Source organism: Miniopterus schreibersii (genome assembly GCF_964146895.1).
Source record: "Miniopterus schreibersii genome assembly, chromosome: 21".
Taxonomy (NCBI): Eukaryota; Metazoa; Chordata; class Mammalia; order Chiroptera; family Miniopteridae; genus Miniopterus; species Miniopterus schreibersii.
The window spans coordinates 86,133-107,963 of record NC_138123.1 but is presented as its reverse complement, the minus strand read 5'-3'; the positions used below and the strand labels follow the sequence as shown (position 1 = coordinate 107,963).

The following is a 21,831-nucleotide window of genomic DNA, read 5'->3' as shown; positions in this document are numbered from 1 at the left end:
AGGGACTCAGTAGGCACAGTGATGCTTAATAGCCACAGGAGAGGTTGCACAGGGAAAGGAGCAGTTCAGGAAAATGGAGAGATTTCACTATAATTTGACAGTCGGGAGTTCCGGCCTAGAGACTTCCTAGTGTGTTAGCATTGCGGGGTGCCCGGATGAAGACAAGTGACGCAGTTCACTTAAGCACACACTATGGGAATGTATCTGGATTTCAAGTTTCTCCAATGAAAAATGGGTGCGACTGCCTGCCAGTGTGGCTCAGCGGTTGAGCGTCGACCTAGGATCCAGGAGATCGCGGTTCCATCGGGGTCAGGGCACGGCCGGGCTGCCCGCTCGCAGCCGATCAATGACTCGTCATTGATGTTTCAACTCTCCCTCTCCCTCTCTCTAAAATCAATAAAGACATTTAAAAAATAAAAAAGGGGTGCTATCAAAGGACAAGTAATCAGCGAGCACCAGGGAGCAGCGTGGAAGGTGACAAGCCGCGGGCGGCACTGGGAGGCCAGTCGGGGCGGGAGCTGGGCGGACCCGGCGCGAAGGCAGGTCGGGGCCGGGGGGCCGCGCAGGCTCCGGGCGCGCTCGGGTCACGTGCGGGCGGGGCGCGCCCCCGAGCCGGCAGCCCCGCCTCCGGGGGTGGGGCCAGGCCCGCGGGAGGGGCGGGGCTCCGCGGGGCGGGGCTGCGGCGGGGGCGGGGCTCCTGCCCCGAGGCTGCGGCGGCTCGCGGTCCAGCCGGCGCCGCGTGGGGCCTGCGCGACCCGCGCCGCTGGCTGCCGAGCCGGGCTGCGGGCCTCCGAGGACTGCGGGCAGCTGAGCGCCAGGCCCGGGCCGGGGGTAGGTGCCGCTCCGCCCCGGCATCCGCGCCGCCGGGGGCGGGGTCCCTGCTGGCGGCCCTTCGGCTTCAGCCCCTTTCCGCTCCGCGGGCGTCGGCTCTGCCCCTCCGCCGCCCCTCGCCGGCCTTTTCAGTGCTGTGCCCTTGGGGCGAGCTTGGAGGCGATGCCCACTTTGCGGGGTGCGGTGGGGGGCAGAGTTCCCGCTCATCCATCGGCCTCGGAGGAGGGGGCTGAGCGGGCAGGTCTAGCGGGACCCGAGGGGCTGCGCCCCACTCGTCCCCCCGCCCCCAGGAGAGTCGGAGAAGCGGCGCAGCTCCGGGGCCGGGGGCGCAGAGGCGCCGGGGACCTGGCGCTCCCGGGCCCTCGGCCTCCCCGCCCGCGCGCCCCTTCTCCGCGCCGCGGGCTCCCCGCCCTCCAGCTGTCAGCCGCGAACAGCCCGCGGGGCGGGCTCCGCAGTGCCGGCCAGGGGCCTGCGGGGTGGGGGCGAGAGTGGGCGCAGCTGGGAAAGGGGGGGGGCAGATCCCCGAGCGCGGGGCGAGGGTGCGGAGCGACTTCCCACCCCCAGCGCGTTTTCCGGGGCAGACCCTGCAGCCTTCGGCGGGGGCGGGAGGAGAGCCGTCCGGTCGGGCCGCCGGACTCGGGAGCCCGGCGTGGGTGCTTCTCTTTGCAAAGGAGGAGCTGTGCAGGACAAGGTGCCACTAGGTGCTGATGTCACCTTTGAGGAGAGGCATCCGGGCCGTGCCGGCAGAGGGGCAGGGCGTTGGGGCTGCTGCTCTGCCGCCGTGGGTGGTGACCAGGTGGCTGAGGAGGGGGCTCTGCTTAGCTGGGGCCCCTCCAATAGCCAGGTTCCAGAGACTCCCCTCAGTCTTTCCAGACGTGTTGGGATTGGTACTTAGTACTCTGTTCAGCATTCAGCAAACATTTATTGGGCACCTACTGTATGCCAGATAGTGCTAGGTGCTGGGTCTTTTGAAGACAATTTAGGGCCATGGGGCAGTTGAAAGGTACACAGTCACCCAGTGGGCACTCTGTTAACAGCCCCTCCCATTTTGTTATATTGCTGTTGGGTTAGGGGATAGAGCTGTCTGAACTGGATTCCATCCCATCCACCCCCTACCCCTATTAACAGCCCAGGCTCTCCCAAGGGAAGCTGCCTTAGCAGAAGGAGCAGTTTGAATGGCTTCCCTTGGCTATTTTCTAGGACTTTGTCCTGAGGCCTGAGGAGGCTGCCTGGGGTAAATGTTATCTCAAAATAATGAGATGATGAATAGCTCAGTGGTTATCGGGGGCCCTGGCCTAGCAGGGGACTCCAGCTCTGGAAGACAGTGTAGTGTGGGGCCGGGGGGTGTGAAAGGGAAAGCACGTCCAGCAAGGACTGTCTGGGCATGTGCTGCTGAGCATGTCATGAGGTCAGAACCGTGTGTGTGGGGGGGTGGGGGGTGGGGGGGGTGGCCTGCCAGCTGGGTGCTAAGGAGGGATTGGAGGGGCAGGGCAGGTAGCCAAGGTCCTGGTCTCTTGATTGCTAAAATCTTAGAGTTGGAAAGAGTTGTTAGGGATTTCTGTGGTCTTTTCAGAGCCCCTGAGGATAACCGTGAGAGTTGGGGAGAGAGCAGGGCCAGGGAGCTGGGTGTCAAGAGGGCTTTAGGATATGAGGGAACTAGCTGAGGCCATTTTATGCCTGGGATACACTGGGGCTTAGACCCTTGGATGGGTTACTGTGGAAACACGGTGTGGTGTGGAGCTGTGTGGAGTGTGTGTGTGGAGTGTGTGCTGGAGAGGAGGGGTTGGTATAGAGCAGGGAGGACTGAGGGATGGAAAGCTGCCCCAGGTCCCAGGTAGAGAGTTGGGAGAAATGGGGGGGAGGGAGTGGGGCATTGCAGCCACAGGAAGTCACCACCTGTCCCCCTCTGGCCTGTTGGCTCACTGACCTATAATTAGCTCTGCAAGGAATACAGTGCTGGGCTTCACAGATACAGGCCCAGTGGCTTCATCGGGATGGCTGCTGCTCAGAGACCTCCCCCAGGATAGAGGAGGAGGGGTGGGAGGGTGGAGCTGTCCCTAGCCTGTGACACCCCAGCACCCTGGGCAAGGGCGAGAAAGACCTGAGAAAGGCTTAGGCTGAAGGAGTCAGGCCCCTCTCTGGACTCAGACATACTGGAGTTTAATCACTGTGGAAACCTGGTTATGTGACTGAGTCCCAAGTCTCACATCTGTGAAACCGGAAGAATTCTGTCTCCTTGTGAGGAATCATGAGGGTTGAAGTGAGTTAATATATGCCAACCGACAACACTGCGCCTGGCACGTGGTAAACGCTGAGTAAATCATAGCTGCTGTCATAATTGCTGTTTTCCTGGGTGACACCTCCCTTCCAGTTTCCTGCGGTCCAGTTGGGTGGATGACCTTCTTCTTCCCTCTTCGCTCTGAGGGGCTCCCACCCTGAGGCTCCCTCTTGGCCCAGCTAATGGGCAGTGAGACTTGAGCACCTACTGGCAGCTTGGCCCTGGCCCTGTGGCCTCCATGGGGCAGCAGCCTGGCCCTGTCCGCGCACTCTCGCAGTGGTGGGGCCTGCCATCTGGTAGGGCAGCGGGGAGCCAGCCTGTGTGTGTGACCTGCCAGGACATCAGACCCAAGTGCCCATCCCTCCTGTCAGTTAGGAAAAGACGGGGATAGGTTTTGGGAAGCCCAAGAGGCCTCAGAGTTTTGGGGTTCTGTGTTTATGAGCCTGGATGCCTGTTTTTTGCCTGACCCTCCCCCCCCCCACACACACACTTGCTCCCCTGGAGCCCTCTTCTGCTGTTTTACAGCCTGCCCACCCACACTCCTCACTGGCAAACCCCCATAGATGTTCACTTTGGGGGTGGGTAGGCTTCATCTCTGAATCAGGACCTGTGTGTGTTACTGAGATGTGCAGGAGCTGAGGAGGCTTCCTTAGGCTGAGGTGATAACTGCTATTTAAAGATGGCCCTGGCGCCAGGAGGAGCCAGGTGTCCCTGTCCCAGGCTCCCTTCTGCTAACCCTGCTGGTGCCCTCAGTGGGGCACCTGGCTCTACATGATGGCATTTCACCAGGGGGAGTGGAGTTGCTACCTGGCACCTGGTTTGGAGGGAGGCTGGGGAAGGGCTGGTGGCAGCGAAGCCAGCTTCTCAGTTGCCAGAATGACCAGGAGGATTTGGGGGAGGCCAAGTTGGACCAAATAACCAGCATGTCACAGTGGGCAGCCCGAGAACTTCCCAGCCCTTTTCTGAAAGGGGCTATAAAAACCCACTCACAGGCCCACCTTCACCCACCACTGGGTAGTTCATAGTCCCCTGCAGTCATGGGTGCTTTCTGCTTTTCCAAGCTCTGTTTATACATGAGCTCATCTCTCTGAGGTGGGGTCCACCTTACAGCAGAGGCCTCAGTAGGTGACGGAAGGCCCAAGGCCACCCAGCTGGTCTCCTCGGTGCCAGCTCTGGGTCCCTTTACAGTCACTGCAGGCTGCCAGAATCAGTGTCCCTGAGCTCCTCAGCATGCTTTCTGCCACAGGGGGCCCCTTCCCCAGTCTCTTCTGCTTTTTCACTTCTTGGGGTGGCTGTGAGGGAGTAGGAGGGATGAGGGCCTGGCCCTGCTGGGCTTGGAGAGGTGGCTGGGGGGGGCGTTGTGATCTTTGTCTCTCAGATGGAGCACTCAGTGCAGGGTCCCCAGCAGAGTGGGTGGGGATGGGAGGGATTGCTGTTAGCATTAGTGAGATGGCAACTCTGGTTTCTGGGGGACAAGGATGTGGAGTGGGCAGGTGCAGACCAGGGTACTACTTTTTGCTTCCCTGGTGGCTGTCAGTTTGGGGACAGGATCCCATGGGTCAGAGTGTGTCTGGGAGCATGTGTGTGGCCACATGTGTGTATGTCCTAGGTCTCTGTGCTCCTGTGTCTACCTATGTGCTTGTGTGTGGGCACCCCCCCCACACCTGCTTGAACCACTGGGACCTCCAGGAATGGCTGTGGTGTGAGCTCGGGAGTCCTCACATTGGCACTCTAACTTCTGCTGGTCCAGGCCCACATACCTCCGCAGCTTCCCTCAGCTGCCCTGTTGATGCCCAGAACATCAGCACTTTGGGGGAGGAGGTGACGGGTGGGTTCGGGTGGAAGAGGCTTGGCCCTTCTCAGGTTCTCCTGCTGGGTTCAGCCCAGTGTCTGACTTCTGACCTCATGCTAGGTCCCTCTGCATCCTGTCCTCTCCCAGTCTGCCACCTGAGGGGTGGACAAGAAGCTGTCCCTGTGTCTCCCAAGTGGGGAGGGGAAGGGGAAGGAAGGAAAGCTCTGTTTATGGCGCATCGCTGTGCTGGGAGCCTCACGCCTCATCTCATGTAACAAGAGCTCTGGAGACAGCTCCCTCTGCACACTGACTCAGGGAGTGACCTCCAGCAGCGGCAGGGAGGTTGGAGGCTGGCTGCAAGCAGAGAAATAATCCCCAGCTGCATGCTGTCCTCGTTACACCTCCTTTGCTCTGACCACTGGGCATCCCTGTGCCAGGCTCAAGGCATTACTGGAGCCAGGCTGTGCACACGCTGACACAGCGCGAACAATGGGCAGTTATGTGGAGGGAGAGGATTCCAAGCCTTGAGTAGGGCCCCTACCTCTTAGCCCTGCCCCAGGAGAGTGACATCCTCACCCCACATCCACCCCAGTTTCCTCGAATCATCCAGCCATGAATGCAGAATGGACACTTGCCGTGTGCCAGGTTTCCGGGGTGGGGGTGACTCTAGCCAGAGCCGCCTCCTTGAATGCTGAGCCTCAGTGCCAGCAGAGCCTCACCAAGGAGCCTCTCCAAGGAGCCGGATTGCCCCAGTGATCAGGGCAGGACCACCCTGTGTGGGACTCAAGGCGTTTAGAGCCCTTTAACCCCTTCTATGCCTGCCTTGGCCAGAGTGTGGGGTGAAGGCTGTGGGGAAAGGGGCCAAAGACCCTGTTTCCTCCCCTTACCCTCCCACCCTAGGTCTCAGGAGGGCTCTGGGCAGCCTGCCGCTGACTGAATCATTTCTATATTTGGCCAGGGAGCCACGTGGGTGGGAGAACCACTCCACTGCGGCTGCACTTCTGACAGCTGGGGTGGGGAAGCAGGGTGCAGAGGCTGTGGGTGGGCAGTGCATTCCTGGGAGAAACGGTGAGTAAGCTGAGAAGGGGCGTGCGCTAACACCTCCCTTTCCTTCCCCCCCACCCCTCCCTGGGCGCCCCTCTCTACTCTGCTGGTCGTCACAGCAGTTTCTTTCCCCACAGACCACTACCCTCCAGAAACCATGGGTGTCACTCGACCCAGCTGGGACTCTGCCAGGCTCCGGTGCTCAGCCTAAGCAAAGGGCCTTCTTCCAGCCCTCCTCTGCCTGTCTGCCATGGCCACAGTCTGCTGTTGCCCGCCTGCCTGGGGACACAGGGCACCCAGCCCCAGCCCTGAGGGGCCAAGCCAGGTTCCCTGGCTCCATTCCACAGGGGCACTCCAGGCACCTGGCCCCTTCCAGAGCAAGAGCAACTGAGGCCATGGGAGAAGCCCTGGCCCACCTGTCCACTCGCCTGGCACTGCCCGATCTGAGGCCCGTGCACTGGGTCCACCTGGAGGTGCCCACCCTGTGAACCCCTCCCCTGTCCCCCACGCTGAGAAGGCCCTGCTCACCCCCACCATGTGTGAAGTGATGCCCACGATCAACGAGGGGGACCCTCTGGGGCCCCCACATGGCGCCGATGCTGAGGCCAACTTTGAGCAGCTGATGGTGAACATGCTGGATGAGCGGGAGAAGTTGCTAGAGTCCCTTCGCGAGAGTCAGGAGACCTTGGCAGCCACGCAGGGTCGGCTCCAGGATGCCCTTCATGAGCGGGACCAGCTGCAGCGCCATCTGAACTCTGCCCTCCCCCAGGTAAGACCTGACCTCTGCACTCCTCCCTTCCCCTCCCCAGTGTCCTCAGGGCCCTCAGCTCTGGGCAACTGTGTTGCATATCAACAGATAGAACCCATAGAGCCTCTCCTGCCCCTCACCTCTCTGCAGAATCCCTTCCCTGTCACTTCCCAGCATCTGGAGAAACCGGTGGAATTTGATGCGGGAAGAAAACCAGCCATAGCTGGCAGCTGCTGTGAGCCCCTGTGGCCAGCAGGTGGCATCCCAGACTGGCTGCTGCTCCCCAGACCCTGTTCTTCCAGGTGGCGGGTGGGAAGCCTGGGAAGGCCCTGAGGAGTTTGGGCTCTCTGGGGAGGGAGCCCGTGGAGCAAAGGTATGGAGACAACAGGTGACTCAGGCTGACCAGGTCTTAGAGGGCATGGAAAGGATTCTTAAGACAGAAGTTGGGAAACTAGGAGAGAAGTTTGTATTTAACGCCATAGACAACACTGTGCTTTGTGTCCGTGAGCCAGAGTTGGGGAGGCAGGTGGGAGGCATCCTGGAGTGGGGAACCAGGCAGCACAGAGCAGGGGGGAGATGAGGGGAGGGCACCAGTCCTTTGGTGGTGTGTCAGGAGTGTGGCTGGGGCATGCCGTCGAGTCCTGTCTGGGTACAGTGTGCATGTGGCAGTGTGAGAGCTGGTGAGCCAGCACCAGGGCCAAGCCTGCCGGGGTGTGAGGTGCTTGACCATCCTTGGCTGTGGCTCTGCTGGAAAGGCAGTAATTGAGGGGCAGGGGCAGAGGGCAGCGGCTTTTCAGGCTCCTCGTGGCGAGTCCCATGCACTGAGGGGCCATGGGTTTCAGGAATTTGCCACCTTAACCCGGGAGCTGAGCATGTGTCGGGAGCAGCTCCTAGAGCGGGAGGAAGAGATATCGGAGCTGAAAGCGGAGAGAAACAACACGAGAGTAAGTGGGCGACCTGGCACGTGTGACCTCTCGGCCAGCCCAGGCACATCCCTGCCTTACGTCTGGGATGATAGATTATTCCACCGTTGGTGCTGGGCTTTTCACCTGGAGTTGGGGTCCTGGGGGAAAGACCAGGGCAGCTGGTGTGGGGCGGTGTTCGGTCGGGGCAGCAGCTGCTTATGAACAAGGCAGTATTTCAACATGTTAACGCACACACAGCTGTACTTGTGTGTACCCGTGATAACATGGGCCCTCCTGTAGCCCCGACGCATGTGCTCACAGCCTTCCTCTCTTCTCCCTGTTCGTTGCCAGCTGCTTCTGGAACACCTGGAGTGCCTGGTGTCTCGCCACGAGCGGTCACTGCGGATGACGGTGGTGAAGCGCCAGGCCCAGTCGCCCTCAGGGGTCTCCAGTGAGGTGGAGGTGCTGAAGGCCCTCAAGTCGCTGTTTGAGCACCACAAGGCCCTGGATGAGAAGGTACCTGCGTGGCGCACTCTTCTCTGTGATTTCTGCATTCTGTGCTGAGGGAAAGCTGCTCTTTAGCCTCATAATGGGCTCCCTCGCCATTGCCCAGTGTCCAGGGGCTTGGCTTAGGTTCCCCCTCGGAAGTCTGCTCTTGGCAGAGACTCTCTTTGCCTCACACCAGCAGTGGTCGGCCAAGCCCAGGCTTCCCCAGCCTGCATCCAGTGGGGCCTCTGTTTCTTCCTCCATCCCTTTACCTTCTTACCTTGGGCAGGTGCGAGAGCGGCTCCGGGCGGCCCTGGAGCGAGTCACCACCTTGGAGGAGCAGCTGGCAGGTGCCCACCAGCAGGTAAGCACCTGCCCACCCTCTGTCTGTACCTGAACTGGTTCAGCCCTTTGCCCCTTGGGCACCCCATCCAATTCTCCCTGCAGACCTACTGTCTTGGCTGGAGACCGCTGGCCAAGGGGAGGCGGGGGACCCAGAAGAGCCTGGAACATATGGAGGTTCTCTTGTCTTTGACTCACTGTGCTAGGACTATGCCCTACAGGTGTCTGCCTTGCAGCAGGGGGCAGGGGTTCAGGATGGAGTGGCCGAAGAGGAGGGGACTGTGGAGCTGGGACTGAAACGCCTGTGGAAGGTGGGTCATGAGAGCTGCATAGTAGGGGACATGTCTTCCCCTGGACAGGAGGTGGTGCCCCACCCTGCCCTGTTCAGTAGAGCAACTGCTCAGCTTAAATTCGGGGCTTCCTCCAACTTTCCCACTTCTCTTTCCTTCTTTCCCCACCCCATCTGCAGAGAAATCTATAGAATTTTGTTTTCGTGCCCAGTGCTCTGCCAGGCACACAAGGTGCTTGTCCACTTGAACTGTTAGGGCCCAAATACCTGTGCGTCAGCTTCAGTCAGGAAGGACCCTCTCTCTCAGCCTGTGTCCCCAGTCACGCCCCTCTCTAGGTGACAGACGCTGAGATCCCAGGTCAAACTAGAAACTGTTGCTTTTCAAGAGATACACAGGAGAACAGGGGTGTTTGGTCACTGTCTGCGGTGAACTCCTGGGGCCCGGAGGAAGGCAGGTGTTCCTGGAGGAGTGCTCTGAGGCTGGGCCAGCGCCGTCCCTCCCCCTCCCTGGGGTGGCGCAGGGGAGTGGGACGTCTGGGGCTCCGATGACGGACTGACAGCTCGCTGTCCCCGGAGGATGATGCAGGCCGGCTGGAGGAGCTGCAGGAGCTGCTGGAGAAGCAGAACTTTGAGCTGAGCCAGGCCCGGGAGCGGCTGGTCACCCTGACAGCAGCTGTGGCTGAGCTGGAGGAGGACCTGGGCACGGCCCGCCGGGACCTTATCAAGTCGGAGGAGCTGAGCGGCAGGCATCAGCGGGACCTGCGGGAGGTGAGCAAGGCCCGGCCTGCCCCATCAGCCGGGTGCGGGCCTTCAGCTCGCAGGAGGGCAACTGCTCCGAAGCCTGGATGTGGAGGGGCCCAGGCGAGCACTGGGGAGTGCAAGACTGAGCACTTGGGGGAGTCCGGTGGGGGCAGGAACGGCTGGAGGGATGAGGTAAAGTCAGACACTGGCCGGGGCAGCGTGGAGGATACAAGCCTGCCAGGCATGGGTGGGGAGGTGCGGGCAGGGCGGGGGCAGGGGGCAGCTGATGGCCTCTCCTCGGGTTCCCTGCTCTCCCGCCCAGGCTCTGGCCCAGAAGGAGGACATGGAGGAACGAATCACCACCCTGGAGAAGCGGTACCTGGCTGCTCAGCGTGAGGCCACGTCCATCCACGACCTGAACGACAAGCTGGAGAGTGAGCTGGCCAATAAGGAGTCCCTGCACCGCCAGGTAACTGCCGCTGACGGGCGAGGAGGCGCTGGGCTTGACCCTGTGTCTTGCTCACGCGGGACCCCCCTGGGTGGCCAGGAGCCTCTGGGGTCCTGCAGGTTGCCTTGGGCAGCCAAGAGCCAGGGCTGTTTCTTGCTTCCTGTCCTGTCCTGGTGCTGTGCTGAGTCTGGGGCCTGGGGGGCTGCAGTGCTCCCTCCTGACCGTCCGCCTTCCGCTCTCGCCAGTGTGAGGAGAAGGCTCGACACCTGCAGGAGCTGCTGGAGGTCGCGGAGCAGAAGCTGCAGCAGACCCTGCAGAAGGCGGAGACACTTCCGGAGGTGGAGGCCGAGCTGGCCCAGAGAATCGCAGCCCTCACCAAGGCGAGCGGCCGGGCCTGGGTGTCTGCCATTCCCGCTGCTTCCCACTGGCGACTGCAGGAAACCCACCCTGTGTCTGTTGGTTGGAAGAGCCACCCTTTCCCTCGTTACCCAACCAGCTGAGCCACACTGGCCAGGGCCCAGATGTTTTAGGCCAGGCCCAGAGCAGGAAGAAGGGGGTAGGGAGGACTTGGCAGGGACTGGAGTGCCTGGGAAGAAAGGCAGGGGATGGCAGTTTGGCTCAAGGACAGCAGTTGGAGGACTGGGCTCTGTTGGTCCCTGAGGCCCCAATCCCCAAAGACCACCCTGGCACCAGGACGCGTGAGGCGGGCCACCTGAACAGGAAGGCGGACATCTGTGGGCTGCACTGACCTATCCCTGCCTGCAGGCTGAGGAACGGCATGGAAACATTGAGGAGCACCTGCGGCAGCTAGAGGGCCAGCTGGAGGAGAAGAACCAGGAGCTGGCAAGGGTGAGGCCCCGCACGGCCCCCCCCAGGATAGGCTGTGGATGGGGCAGGGAGGAAGAGGGTGGGGAGAAGCCACAGAGGGGCCGGAGAAGGTGGTCGGGAGAGCTGGAGAGAAGCTCCAGGAGGGTGAAAGTGGGACAGGCGAACAGGGTGGACTGGGTGGCTCCCCGGGAGGACAGCGGAGTGGCCCTGGGGTGACCTTGGGTGACCTGGGGCGATGGCTGACGGTGCAGGTGCGCCAGCGGGAGAAGATGAATGAGGAACACAACAAGAGGCTGTCAGACACTGTGGACCGGCTGCTTAGCGAGTCCAATGAGCGCCTGCAGCTCCACCTCAAGGAGCGCATGGCGGCCCTGGAGGAAAAGGTGCTGTGCGGTGGGGCAGGAGGGGCGAGGCGGAGGAGCTGGCTGGCCTGGAGGGCCAGGGCAGGGCAGGGGGATAGGAGCCCAGCCGGGTCCCTAGCTCACCGCTGTCCTCCCGCAGAACACGCTGATCCAGGAGCTGGAGAGCTCCCAGCGGCAGATTGAGGAGCAGCACCATCACAAGGTACCAGCTCCCGCTGCCTGGGAGGGCCGGGTACTGTGCCGGGTGCAGCTGCTCTGGGACCCGACACAGAGCCAGCCCATTGGCTGGACCATGTGCACACGTTAGTTCACGGATCCTCACTAGAGCCCGCGCAGTAGGTGCATTACATCTGCATGTAGGGAAGAACTGAGGCCACAGCACAGAGCATAGACTGGGCAGCAGAGACCAGGGCCCAAGGAAGGACCCAGTAGGGCTTGGTGAGGCCTCAGACCGGTGGTTCTGGGAGGATCGGCCACTGTGCCTGCCTCCCAGTGTCTGTGATGTGCAGAGGGCTCGGGCCCTCTGCTGCCCAGCCTCCAGGGTCATGCCAGGTGTGGTGAGGGCTCTGCAGGCCTGCTCCCAAAGTCCTTCCCCAGGCAGACCTTTCCTGCCCCAGCACTGCCTGCCTGCCACCCACCTTCTGTTTGGCCTTCTGTCGGACCTAGTGTCTGGTGTGATCTGTGGGCCTGGCCTGGGCCTTGGCTTTGCACTCCTCAGTTCATTCTGCTGCTTCTCCCCAACTCTGCTGCCCTCTTTGTCCCTCTCTCCCCTCTCTGCCCCTCCCTGGCCCCCACCCCATACCGGGTCTGCCTGGCACAGGGCCGCCTGTCCGAAGAGATTGAGAAGCTGCGCCAAGAGGTGGACCAGCTGAAGGGTCGAGGGGGGCCGTTTGTGGATGGCATCCACTCCAGGTACTGGAGCACGGGAGGCTGGGCTTGCTGGGAGGGGTCCTGGATGGACCCTGAGGAGAGAGACTTCCTCCCACCAAAAGACCGCCCAGGACCTCAGGGTCCTCCTCCTACCCAGGGTGGGACACAAGGCCCAGAGAGCTTGGTCAAAGCCACCCAGTTCATTGGGAAGTTTAGAAGGGAGCCCCTGACTTCCAAGGGGTGCTCAGCACACACAGGATACCCTTCCTCAGGCCATGGACACAGGCCATGCTTCTTGCTTCTTGATGGATGCCCTGGAGAGGGTCTGCTGCGTTACACGCTCATCCAAGGCCCACAGCCTGCCCGTGGGAGTGTCTGGTTCCCTCTGGTTCTTTCGAGACACCTTCTTCAGGGGTCTGCAGGGTTGCTGCTTGAGTTGAGGGCTGACCACCTAGGTTCAGCTGGCAGGCAGTGGGCAGAGAGGTAGCGGGACAGATTGAAATGACACATCAAGAACTCCCTTACTGTTACTCACTCAGATGTGCATCCCTTTCCTGAAAACATTTTAAGAGACGGTGAGTGGAGCCCTCCTAATGCATGAATTAGGCCCGTGTTGCAGGGAACGTCTGGGCTTCTCTCCGTGTTCTGTGAAAGCAGCTGCCCACTGCTCTCTGCCTGAGGCAGGAGGAGGAGACTGGAGTGAAACCATCTAGGTTCACAGCCTGGCTGTTTTCTCCCCAACCAGAGTCCTTTAGACCAGAACCCTCAAGGCAGTCGGGAGCTCGGGGCAGTGGGGATCAGCTTCCCTGCAGAGAGGAGAAAGGAGCCGTGTCTGGTGTGCGTGTGTGGGTAGGGCTTGAGTGAGGGAAGGGGTGCTGAGTTTGTGGGTGTTGGCAGTAAGACTCAGCTGCATCTTCACAGTCGTCAGGCATTATTGTGTCGAGTGTGGTGGGAAGCGGGATGAGACAGAGTGCAGTAGTTGGCACTCCTCAGACTTCTCCCTTCCTACAGGCTGCTCAGGAGAGACCAGCCCGATTAGTAAGACATGCCCAGGGTACATCAAGCTGGTTGCCACCGCTTGCTTTCCTTAGTGGTTGGGAATCCTTGGCTTTGACTGTAGACACACTGGGCCTGTCATAGAACTGGTGCTGCATTGTAGGGGTGCAGGTGGGGAGAAGCAGAGACTCCCCTCTCCCTCCAGCTGCCTTGTGGAATGCGTTATAGGCCCACCCTGTCCCTTTGCTTTGAGCTTGCTCAAGGCTTGCAAGCTGGGAAGGCACCCAGACATCCCAGAGGATCGTTACTGGGGTCCTGGAATCTCAGGGTTGGAATAGACCCCTGTGGCAACCCATGTCTCTGGTACAGTGTCAGGGCCTCCCGAAGCTTTCTGGGAATGGAGAGTATGCCTGGGTGGAATTTTGGCCAGGACTCGGTCCAGATTATGGGGAGACCCAAGGAAAGTCGCTGGGGAGAAGACCAAAAAATAGAGACCCTTGGAGTTGAAAGGACCTAAAGAGATCATCCCTCCCAGCCTCTTGGTGCCAGGAGCCCTCCCGCACCCTTCTCCTCCGAGGCCCAGAGCCTCACTGGAATGCTGCTGTGATGGGGAGCTGGGCTTTTCTAAAGTCACCAGTTGCTCATAAGCCAACTCTTGCCATTCAAAGGAGCTTCTTATGTTAAATGGGAAGCTGCCTCCCCAGAGCTTTCTCCCTGGATTGTTCTGATCCCTGGAGCACCAGAGAAGAGTAAAACTCTTGCCTACAGGGCAGCCCTTAAACCATCAAGGGTAGCTCTGTGTCCTGGTGAGACTTCTCTTCTAAGCCAAGGACCTTGCCTCCGTGGGCCCTGTGCCTGTGAACCTGGCTCAGCCCCCACTTTCTCCCCGCCCCCATGCAAGGTCACACACGGGCAGCACAGTGGACCTGCGGTTCTCCCTGAGCTCGGCACCCCAGGGCCTGCGCCGCTACTCACTGCGGGAAGAGCCTGCCAAGGTGAGGGGGGAGGGGGGAGGGCGGGGATCTCCCGGGAGTTTGGGGTCAGTTCGGCCGCGTGCCTGGCTCCAGTTTCACAGTCGGCTGGCGTGTGGTGCAAATCCTCCCCCTGCCCCCCCATGTCAGGGACAGCTGCAGCCCTGGGGTGGGGCCTTGGCAGCTGCAACAGCTGTGTCCCCCCCCCCCCAGCCTCCTGGTCCCTGGGGCCCCACTGAAGTGTGTGCACATGTGCCTGGGTGTGCGGGCGTGTGGTTGGGCAAGGGTCTGGGGGGCAGGATGGAATTAGCATGCTTTCTGGAGCAAAGCTGTGGTTTATGGGGGAAATGGGAGGGATGGCAAGTTAGCTGACCCTGGGATGGCACCTGGAGTCTCCTGAGAAGCTGCTGTGGGTTCTCACTGAGTCTGTGGGGGAGCCTGGAGGAACAGGAAGGATAAGGGCAGTCTGGTTAACCTACTCTGTCCCGAGCCCAGCCCCCCTCCCCCCAGTGCTCCAGGGCACCAGAGATACAGGGAGAGAAGGAAAGAGCTCCTAGTCTGATGGAGAGTCAGTCTGAAGGCGCCTCTTTCTCTCTCTCCCCTCACACTTCTTTCTGTTCATAAGAACACAGCCGCTGCCCAGGCCCCTCTCTGCCCCAGCCCCCTCCCTTTTCTCCTCTGTGCTTCTGGCTGTCCCAGCTCAGGTCTGTGCCCTCTCTTACAGGCCTCTGTCCACCAGAAGGGTTCGCAGGAGTATTTCTGAGAAGCTAGCTCTTCTCAGGGTTGACCAGAGGTCCTGCTGTGTGCAAACTGTGGGACCCAAGACAGCCCTGGGTCACCCTTTGTTTGTGTTCTAGTACTTACTTTGTGCCCGACACTGTGCTAAGAGCTGTGATCCTCACAGCTGCCTATGATGTAGGTCCTGTGACTACCCCATTTTACAGATGAGCAAACTGAGGCACAGAGCTGTGAATTGACTTCTCTGTGGCTGCACAGCCAGTGTTGGCTGGAGCATCTCTGCCTCTGGGATCTGTCGCTAACTGCTTTTCTTGTCTAGCTCCATGACAGTCCAGTAATATTGCTTAGACTTTGACGTGCAAATAAATCACCCAGGCCTCTTGTTTAAGTGCAGGTTCTGCACCTGGAGGTCTTGGATGGGGCCTGAGGCTCTGCATTTCTAACAGGCTGCTGGGAGACACCACTGCTGCCGCTCTGGGTGGGTGTCCGATGGCTCTTCCTCTTCCCTCCTTCTTTGCTAAGGACTGGGAGCCGTCTCCACTGCCTGGTGTGCGGGCCCCCACGGCCGCCCCTGCCTTCGACAGTGACCCTGAGGTCTCCGACGCGGATGAGGGTGGGCCAGGGGGTCTGGTGAGCTCCATGGATGTCGTCTCCCCCAGCAGCCACTCCGACGCGCAAACCCTGGCCATGATGCTGCAGGAGCAGCTGGACGCTATCAACGAGGAGATCAGGTGAGGGCCGTGCCGCGTGATGCCGTGAGCACCTGAAAGTCTCTTACAGATGCTCCTGAGAGTGCGACCCTCTAGGGACCCTGAGGTTGTGGCCCAGTACTGGCCCCAAGAGGCGGGACCTCAGACTGACTTCCCGGGGCTGGGGAGGCTGTGCTCCTGCAGCTCCTGCAGTGGACAGAGGGTGCGACTCCCGCTCACCCAGGCTGTTGCCCTCTTACCACAGTCTCTGGGGGAGGCAGCGGCATCTCCACTTTGCAGACAAGGGGACAGAAACCAGAGAGGTTAATTGATTTCCTAACGTGGCTCAGCGAGTAGCAGAGCCAGGATTCAGACTGGGGTCTAACCTGCCCCCACAGTGAGGCATCACGCAGAAAGCTACCCAGACGGACACTTTTCCTGCCTTGGTAGAGAGTTTGTTAGTGTTTAGGACCAATGGCAAGGGAAAAGCAACTGCTGTTGTTAAACTGGGAGTTTTGTTGCTTTAGCCCAGCTCATAAGAAAGAGGAGACTGTTTCTAAACTGCAGTGGGCTCTGCCCGGCGACACCAGAAGCACATGCCTCCTGCTGGCCTGCTGGGGCTGAGGTCAGAGCTGATGGCCGGGGCTGATGGCCGGGGCTGAGGTTCAGAGCTGATGGTCAGAGCTGATGGCCGGGGCTGATGGTCAGGGCTGATGGCCGGGGCTGATGCTGGGTCTGAACCTCCAGGATGATCCAGGAGGAGAAGGAATCCACGGAGCTCCGTGCAGAAGAGATTGAGACGCGAGTGACCAGCGGCAGCATGGAGGCCCTCAACCTGACCCAGCCGCACAGACGTGGCCCCATTCCCACCTCTCTGACTGCCCTGTCCTTGGCCAGCACGTCCCCTGCCTTCAGTGGCCGCTCCACACCGAAGTTTACCTCGCGCAGTGCTGCCCAGGACCTGGACCGAATGGGGGTCATGACCCTGGTGAGAGTCTCGGGACAGTAGAGGAGCAGCCTGGTCATCACTGGGCTCAGCTCTGGGGGCTGCACGGGCCCCACATCTTCCTGTGGTGTGCGCACACCCTACATGTCAGGCCACCAGCACGTCCTGGTTCGGGAACGGGCCTCTCCCTGGATAAGAAAGGTGCTCAGGAAGCCCACCTGCCACCCACGCCTCTTCTCCCTTCCAGAGGGGGCCCTGATTAATTTTTCTGGGCCACCCTTTTCTGGTGTGATGTTCTTTTCGGACCTGCACAAGGCCCTGAATCCTGTCGTCTTCTAAGACCTGGGGCTCCCCTTGGGGTGGACTTCCGGTGAGCCTGAGTCATGCTTTGCTCTCTCTTCCAGCCCAGTGACTTGCGGAAGCACCGGAGGAAGCTGCAGGTGAGTGCGGCCTGAAGGCAGGCCCCCTCTGGCTTCTCCCCAGGGCCCAGGGCCTCCCCACTGCGTTTCTCCTGCGGCCTCGGATCTCTCCCTCTATCCCCTGATGGCTCCGCTGTCTGTTCAGTCCCCAGTGTCTCGGGAACAGAACCGAGAGGATAGAGCCGCCATAAAATGTGAGACTTCCCCTCCTTCCTCACCCAGGACGCTGCGGCGGGAGACGCTTGGCCACCCAGCCCTGAGCCAGGAGGACGGCAAGGGGTAAGGGGAGCCAGCCCCAGCTGTCTGTCCCCCAGCCACCTCACCTGTCCAGGTGTCTCAACACCTCACTTTTCTTGAAACACCATCGGGGAGGACAATCCCACGTCCCCCTTGTCACCTGCTCTGATCCCCCCCCTTACTGTAAGTTCTTCCCAGGCCTGACCTCCTCCCTCCTGCTGTGATTTAAGTCTGTTTCTTCTCCCCTCCTGGTGCCACCCTGCAGTGCCGTGGAGGACCAGGGCAGCAACCCCAGCAGCAGCAGCAGCAGCCAGGACTCCTTGCACAAGGGTGCCAAACGCAGAGGCATCAAGTCGTCCATCGGCCGCTTGTTCGGGAAGAAAGAGAGGGGCCGGCTGACCCAGCTGAGCCGCGATGGAGCCACGGGCCATGGTCTCTGCCCCTCCTAGCAGACGGGCTCGAGCAGAGGGTCAGAGGCAGGCAGGGCTTCTGTTAGCCTGTTGTTCCACCGCAGATGGCCAGGTGGGGCTCCCCCACTCCCGTGTCAGGCAGCAGCTGTCAGAGGGGTTCCTGTGTGGAACAGAAGGTGTCCACCAGCCAGCGAGGAGGGTTTCTGACGTCCTGTGCTCAGTACCCTCAGAAGCTCCTTTGTTCTTCAGGAGAGTCAGGTCTTGATTAGAACATATTTCTAGTCATTTGGCCTCCAGGACTCTACATTTCCTAATGCTGGTTATGGCTCTGTAGACCCTGTATTCAAGCAGGTGCTGGGCAGCGGGGGCACTGCACCCGTGAGATGGTGTGAAGTCCTAGCACGTGCTCAGCACGTGGTAGGCACACAGCCCGTGCTAGCCCTCTGCTTTCCCTCCCTCTCTCCTCGCGTCCCCATGTCTCCTCAGTTCTTTGTTCAGCAGACATTTATTGAGTAATTCTGGATGCAGGCTCAGTATTAGGTCCATTCCTTCAAGGAATGCTAATGAAAAGGTGAAAATGAAGGGACGATTCCAGGACAGTATAATGACAGCGAGATGCCCGAGGTGCCTCAGGAGCTCTGGACTCAGCATAGCGCAGCGGGGGCCACGGGAGCAGCTGCCTCCACTGGCAGGTCTGAGAGGGGTCAAGGCCTGGGTGTGAGAGTTCTGTCTGCGATGGAGTTTTCAATGTGGGTAGGATAGGGTGGGGAGTGGGGGGGAGGCTTGGACCTGAGGCTGAGACGAGCTTATAAGGGCCTGGCAAAATCAGCCAAAGAGGTTTAGAAGCCCCCAAGGCAGTGGGCGCATTCACCAGTTTCATGCAGGGGAGGAACCTGCATGATCAATGAGAAAAGGAACTTTGGAGCCCAATACATAATTGCATAATTGCATAATTATACCTTCCTGCACCCGGGAAGGTATGACTCAGAACCTAGCCGGCTGAGCCGGGAGGAGGGGGAGGGAGGGACACCTCTGCTCCGTGTGGGAGCCTCAGCAGGCGATGGAGCCTGTCCCTGCACCGGGAGCTGAGCCGCCACAGACCAGGGAGCTGAGGCTGATCAGTGCAGAGGCTTTGTGTGAGGCCTTCTGATTTCCTATGTTCCTCCCACCATGTCGGCACCTAACCCTAAGCCGGCCTCTCAGGTTGGTTTCTGGATCAGCCGCACCTGCTGCCCTTTGCTCCCCTTGCAGATGCCGCCCTCGCCATGACCTCTAGGCGTATGCCCTGTGTTCAGGAGGTCGGTGGTAGAAGAGGGCAGACTTGTGCATGTTCCTCTGTGGTTTTGGCAAGTGAGGGCACCCGAGAAAGGCCATCCCCCCGCCCGACCTGGGTCAGAAGAATCCTCTCTGAGCCTCCTCGTGCCCTGCTCTCTGGGTCTCCTTTACACCTTGGTTTGGAGGAGGGACAAGTTCTGGTTAGGATTCTGCTGCCGTTAGGGTCACACAATGTGGCTCCATCCAGCTGGAAAATACCCTCAGGGCTGAGGCTCCAGGGGACTGGGCTGGGGTAGCCTGGGCGCAGGGACACTGAGAGGAGGCTCCCGGAATTGTGGGTGGTCCTGTCAGGCCCTGGCTTTCAAGCACTGAGGGAGTAGCTTCCACTGGTCTGCTCCCCAGTCCTGGACCATGCCAAGGGGGGACAAGCAGAGGGTCTGACTGACCTGCCATTGCTTCCCTTCTAGTTCTGCTAACAGACTCCGAGCTCGGGCTGCAGGAGCCCTTGGTGCCTGCCAAGCTGGGGACCCAGGCAGAGAAGGACCGGCGGCTGAGGAAGAAGTGAGCACCGCAGGCCAGCTGGGTGCCACCCACTGCCCATCCCCTGGGCACCACCTCCTCCCCCTCCCCTGGGTGCCATGGGACTGAGCTCAGGCAGCCAGAGCCCAGCAAGGCCCTTTCTTAGCAGAGATGGCCTGGTTTGTGTGGTCACAGCAGGGCTGGGAGCTGGTTGTCAGGATGACCTGAGGAAGGAGACTGGGGGCTGTGGCTCTGGCAGAGCAGACGGACCTGTCTGTGGGTCGGGCCGTGTGCAGAGTGAGAGCCCTCACCCTCGGAGATGGAGGGTTTCTGCACCATGTCTTCTGTCACACTGCCTTAGGCGCGGAGCAGAGGTGGCAGTTCAGGGGCGGGGAGAGGGGAGCCCAACATAGGGCACAGCCCACGGTCCCTGGGAGTCAGCATGGTGGAGAGACTGGGAAGGATTGCTGAGTCTGTTCTTCTCTCTGCAAGACATCAGCTGCTTGAAGATGCCCGAAGAAAAGGGATGCCCTTTGCCCAGTGGGACGGCCCTACCGTGGTCTCCTGGCTGGAGGTAACCTAGGCAAAGGGGTTTGTTCAGGGCCCAGGGGTGGGCGAGGACTCCTCAGGCAGAACTTTCCCAACATGCTTCTCCCCTGCCAAGAACACGTGTGACCTAGCACTTTCCCCCACCCTCCATGCCTAGCAACACAGCAGTTACCGTGATGGATTGGGGCAACAGTCACCGCTAAGCCAGAGCCGCCCACAGGCAGTTTGACTCTATCCCCCCAGAGCTGGTCGCCCTCGGTACTGGGAAACCCTGTCTCTTCCCAGGCTTGTTTTCACTGTAAATGAGAGAGGGGTGTTTGATGGTGGTCATCTCCACATTTGCTCTCCTGAGGCCCTGGCTGGGGCCTGGCCTTGCCCTGGGTGTTGCCCAGCTCTTGGAGACAGGGCTGAGTGACCCCATGCCCGTATCTGCAGCTCTGGGTAGGGATGCCTGCCTGGTATGTGGCGGCCTGCCGGGCCAACGTCAAGAGTGGGGCCATCATGTCAGCCCTGTCAGACACGGAGATCCAGCGGGAGATCGGCATCAGCAACGCCCTGCACCGGCTCAAGCTGCGGCTGGCCATCCAGGAGATGGTATCGCTGACCAGCCCCTCTGCCCCGCCCACCTCCAGGACTGTGAGTGCCCCCCCCCCCCAGGACGACTTCTGCAGTCTCCCATTGGTCTTTGGGGAGATGGTAGCTGTGTCCTTCCCTTCCATCCCCACAAAAGGTTCCTGGTCTTCAGAGGGGTGGCGTTGATTCTGGGGTCCCAGCAGGCCCAGTTCCTGCCTCCCACACACCACCATGGGCTCTGGGCCAGGCCTGTGGGTGGATCGGAAAGGGAGCTTTGTCCTTGTTGTTGGGGGTCCCAACCTGATGGGGACACCTGGGGACCCACTGCAGGACCAGCTACATTTCCTTTCTGTCTACAGTCGTCCGGGAACGTCTGGGTCACCCATGAAGAGATGGAAACTCTGGCAACATCCACTAAAACAGTGAGTCAGCCCTGGGCTCGGGGTCAGGGCAGACAACCCCCCAAGGGTGAGGGGAAGGTTGTGGGAAGTTGACCCAATGTGAGATTAGTGTCCCTGATGTGCGACCGAGCTTGTTCTCAGGTAGAGGGTGGGTGGGGAAGAAGCGAGACAAAGCGGTGTGCGTGCGTGCGTGTGTGTGTGTGTGCGTGTGTGCGTGTGTGTGTGTGCGTGTGTGTGCGTGTGCGCGCGCGCGTGTGTGTGTGTGTGTGTTCGGGGTCCATTCCACCATCACAGCTCGGCCCAGGCTGCAGGGGCTTGAGCTAGCGTGCGGAGAGCTTTTCCCTGTGTGGGCCTGGACCCAGGTCCCGCCTCCCGCTTGAGCCCTGTGCGGGGATGGGGTTGGGCTATGCTGCTCCTACACACACACTTGCTGCCCTCTTACCACAAACATGGCACACCCCAGCCTCCTGTTCTCTCTTCACCAACACAACACGCTTCCCCTCGTCACCCGCCCGGCCTCTCCGCGTGGGCTCCCTCTGGATGGGCCCCGGGGTGCCTGCCGTTGACTTGGCCTGTTTCCCCTCACGCTGCACGGTTCCTGCTAGGACAGTGAGGAGGGCAGCTGGGCTCAGGTAAGACTCCCCTTGTCTGGGACTTGGAGTTCAGGGCAGCATCTCCCACAGGTGCTCCTCCTGCTGAGGACCCTCCCTCCCTGTTCCCCTTTAACTGCTGTCCAGGCTTCTCAGGTTGGCAGGTGAGGAGCCCTGGGGGGCTGTGCCCACCTCGTGCCTGCCTCTTCCACCAGTTGGACTCCCTTCGGGAATAATGAGATGGGTTGGAAGAATCCTCTTTCTCCCTCTGCCCCTCTCGGGGGCCCTGGTGAGCTGAGCAAAGTCCTCTTTTCCACTCATTCACTGAGCAAGTGTTCTCTGAACAGGTACAAGGCATTCGGCCCTCCCAGGCTCTGGATACAGGAGTAAACAAACTGAGCCTTCTTGGGGCTTATATATTCTAGTGGAGACAGGCAGTAAACACACAACCAAACCCGTGGACAGCGAGTTGGGCGAGTGCCATGGAGAGTGTGGAGCTCTGAGTTGCACGGCAGATCCTCACAGGGAAACCTGTGCATTAGGGATGTCACTCC

The 21,831-nt window shown here is 60.5% G+C and overlaps 1 protein-coding gene across 6 annotated transcripts in view; it reads left to right on the top strand.

Annotated features, from left to right (window-relative positions):
* The first annotated feature begins 690 nt into the window (after positions 1–690).
* PPFIA4 (PTPRF interacting protein alpha 4) overlaps positions 691–21,831 on the top strand; it is a 33,420-nt gene continuing 12,279 nt past the window's right edge. For 2 of the 6 annotated variants that reach the window (XM_081124138.1, XM_081124137.1), the window contains exons 1-23: positions 6,401–6,714; positions 7,536–7,637; positions 7,950–8,114; positions 8,374–8,448; positions 8,648–8,737; positions 9,292–9,483; positions 9,779–9,925; positions 10,150–10,284; positions 10,670–10,753; positions 10,984–11,115; positions 11,234–11,296; positions 11,915–12,006; positions 13,862–13,955; positions 15,192–15,400; positions 16,106–16,346; positions 16,709–16,744; positions 16,869–17,002; positions 17,226–17,392; positions 19,113–19,206; positions 19,657–19,738; positions 20,149–20,349; positions 20,646–20,708; positions 21,293–21,319. In XM_081124138.1, coding sequence (XP_080980264.1) covers positions 6,481–6,714; positions 7,536–7,637; positions 7,950–8,114; positions 8,374–8,448; positions 8,648–8,737; positions 9,292–9,483; positions 9,779–9,925; positions 10,150–10,284; positions 10,670–10,753; positions 10,984–11,115; positions 11,234–11,296; positions 11,915–12,006; positions 13,862–13,955; positions 15,192–15,400; positions 16,106–16,346; positions 16,709–16,744; positions 16,869–17,002; positions 17,226–17,392; positions 19,113–19,206; positions 19,657–19,738; positions 20,149–20,349; positions 20,646–20,708; positions 21,293–21,319 — 2,859 coding nt within the window. In that variant the 5' untranslated portion in view covers positions 6,401–6,480. Of the gene's footprint in view, positions 832–6,082; positions 6,715–7,535; positions 7,638–7,949; positions 8,115–8,373; positions 8,449–8,647; positions 8,738–9,291; positions 9,484–9,778; positions 9,926–10,149; positions 10,285–10,669; positions 10,754–10,983; positions 11,116–11,233; positions 11,297–11,914; positions 12,007–13,861; positions 13,956–15,191; positions 15,401–16,105; positions 16,347–16,708; positions 16,745–16,868; positions 17,003–17,225; positions 17,393–19,112; positions 19,207–19,656; positions 19,739–20,148; positions 20,350–20,645; positions 20,709–21,292; positions 21,320–21,831 lie in introns of those variants that run through there. The other 4 variants (XM_081124136.1, XM_081124139.1, XM_081124140.1 and 1 more) reach the window with 3 other exon arrangements.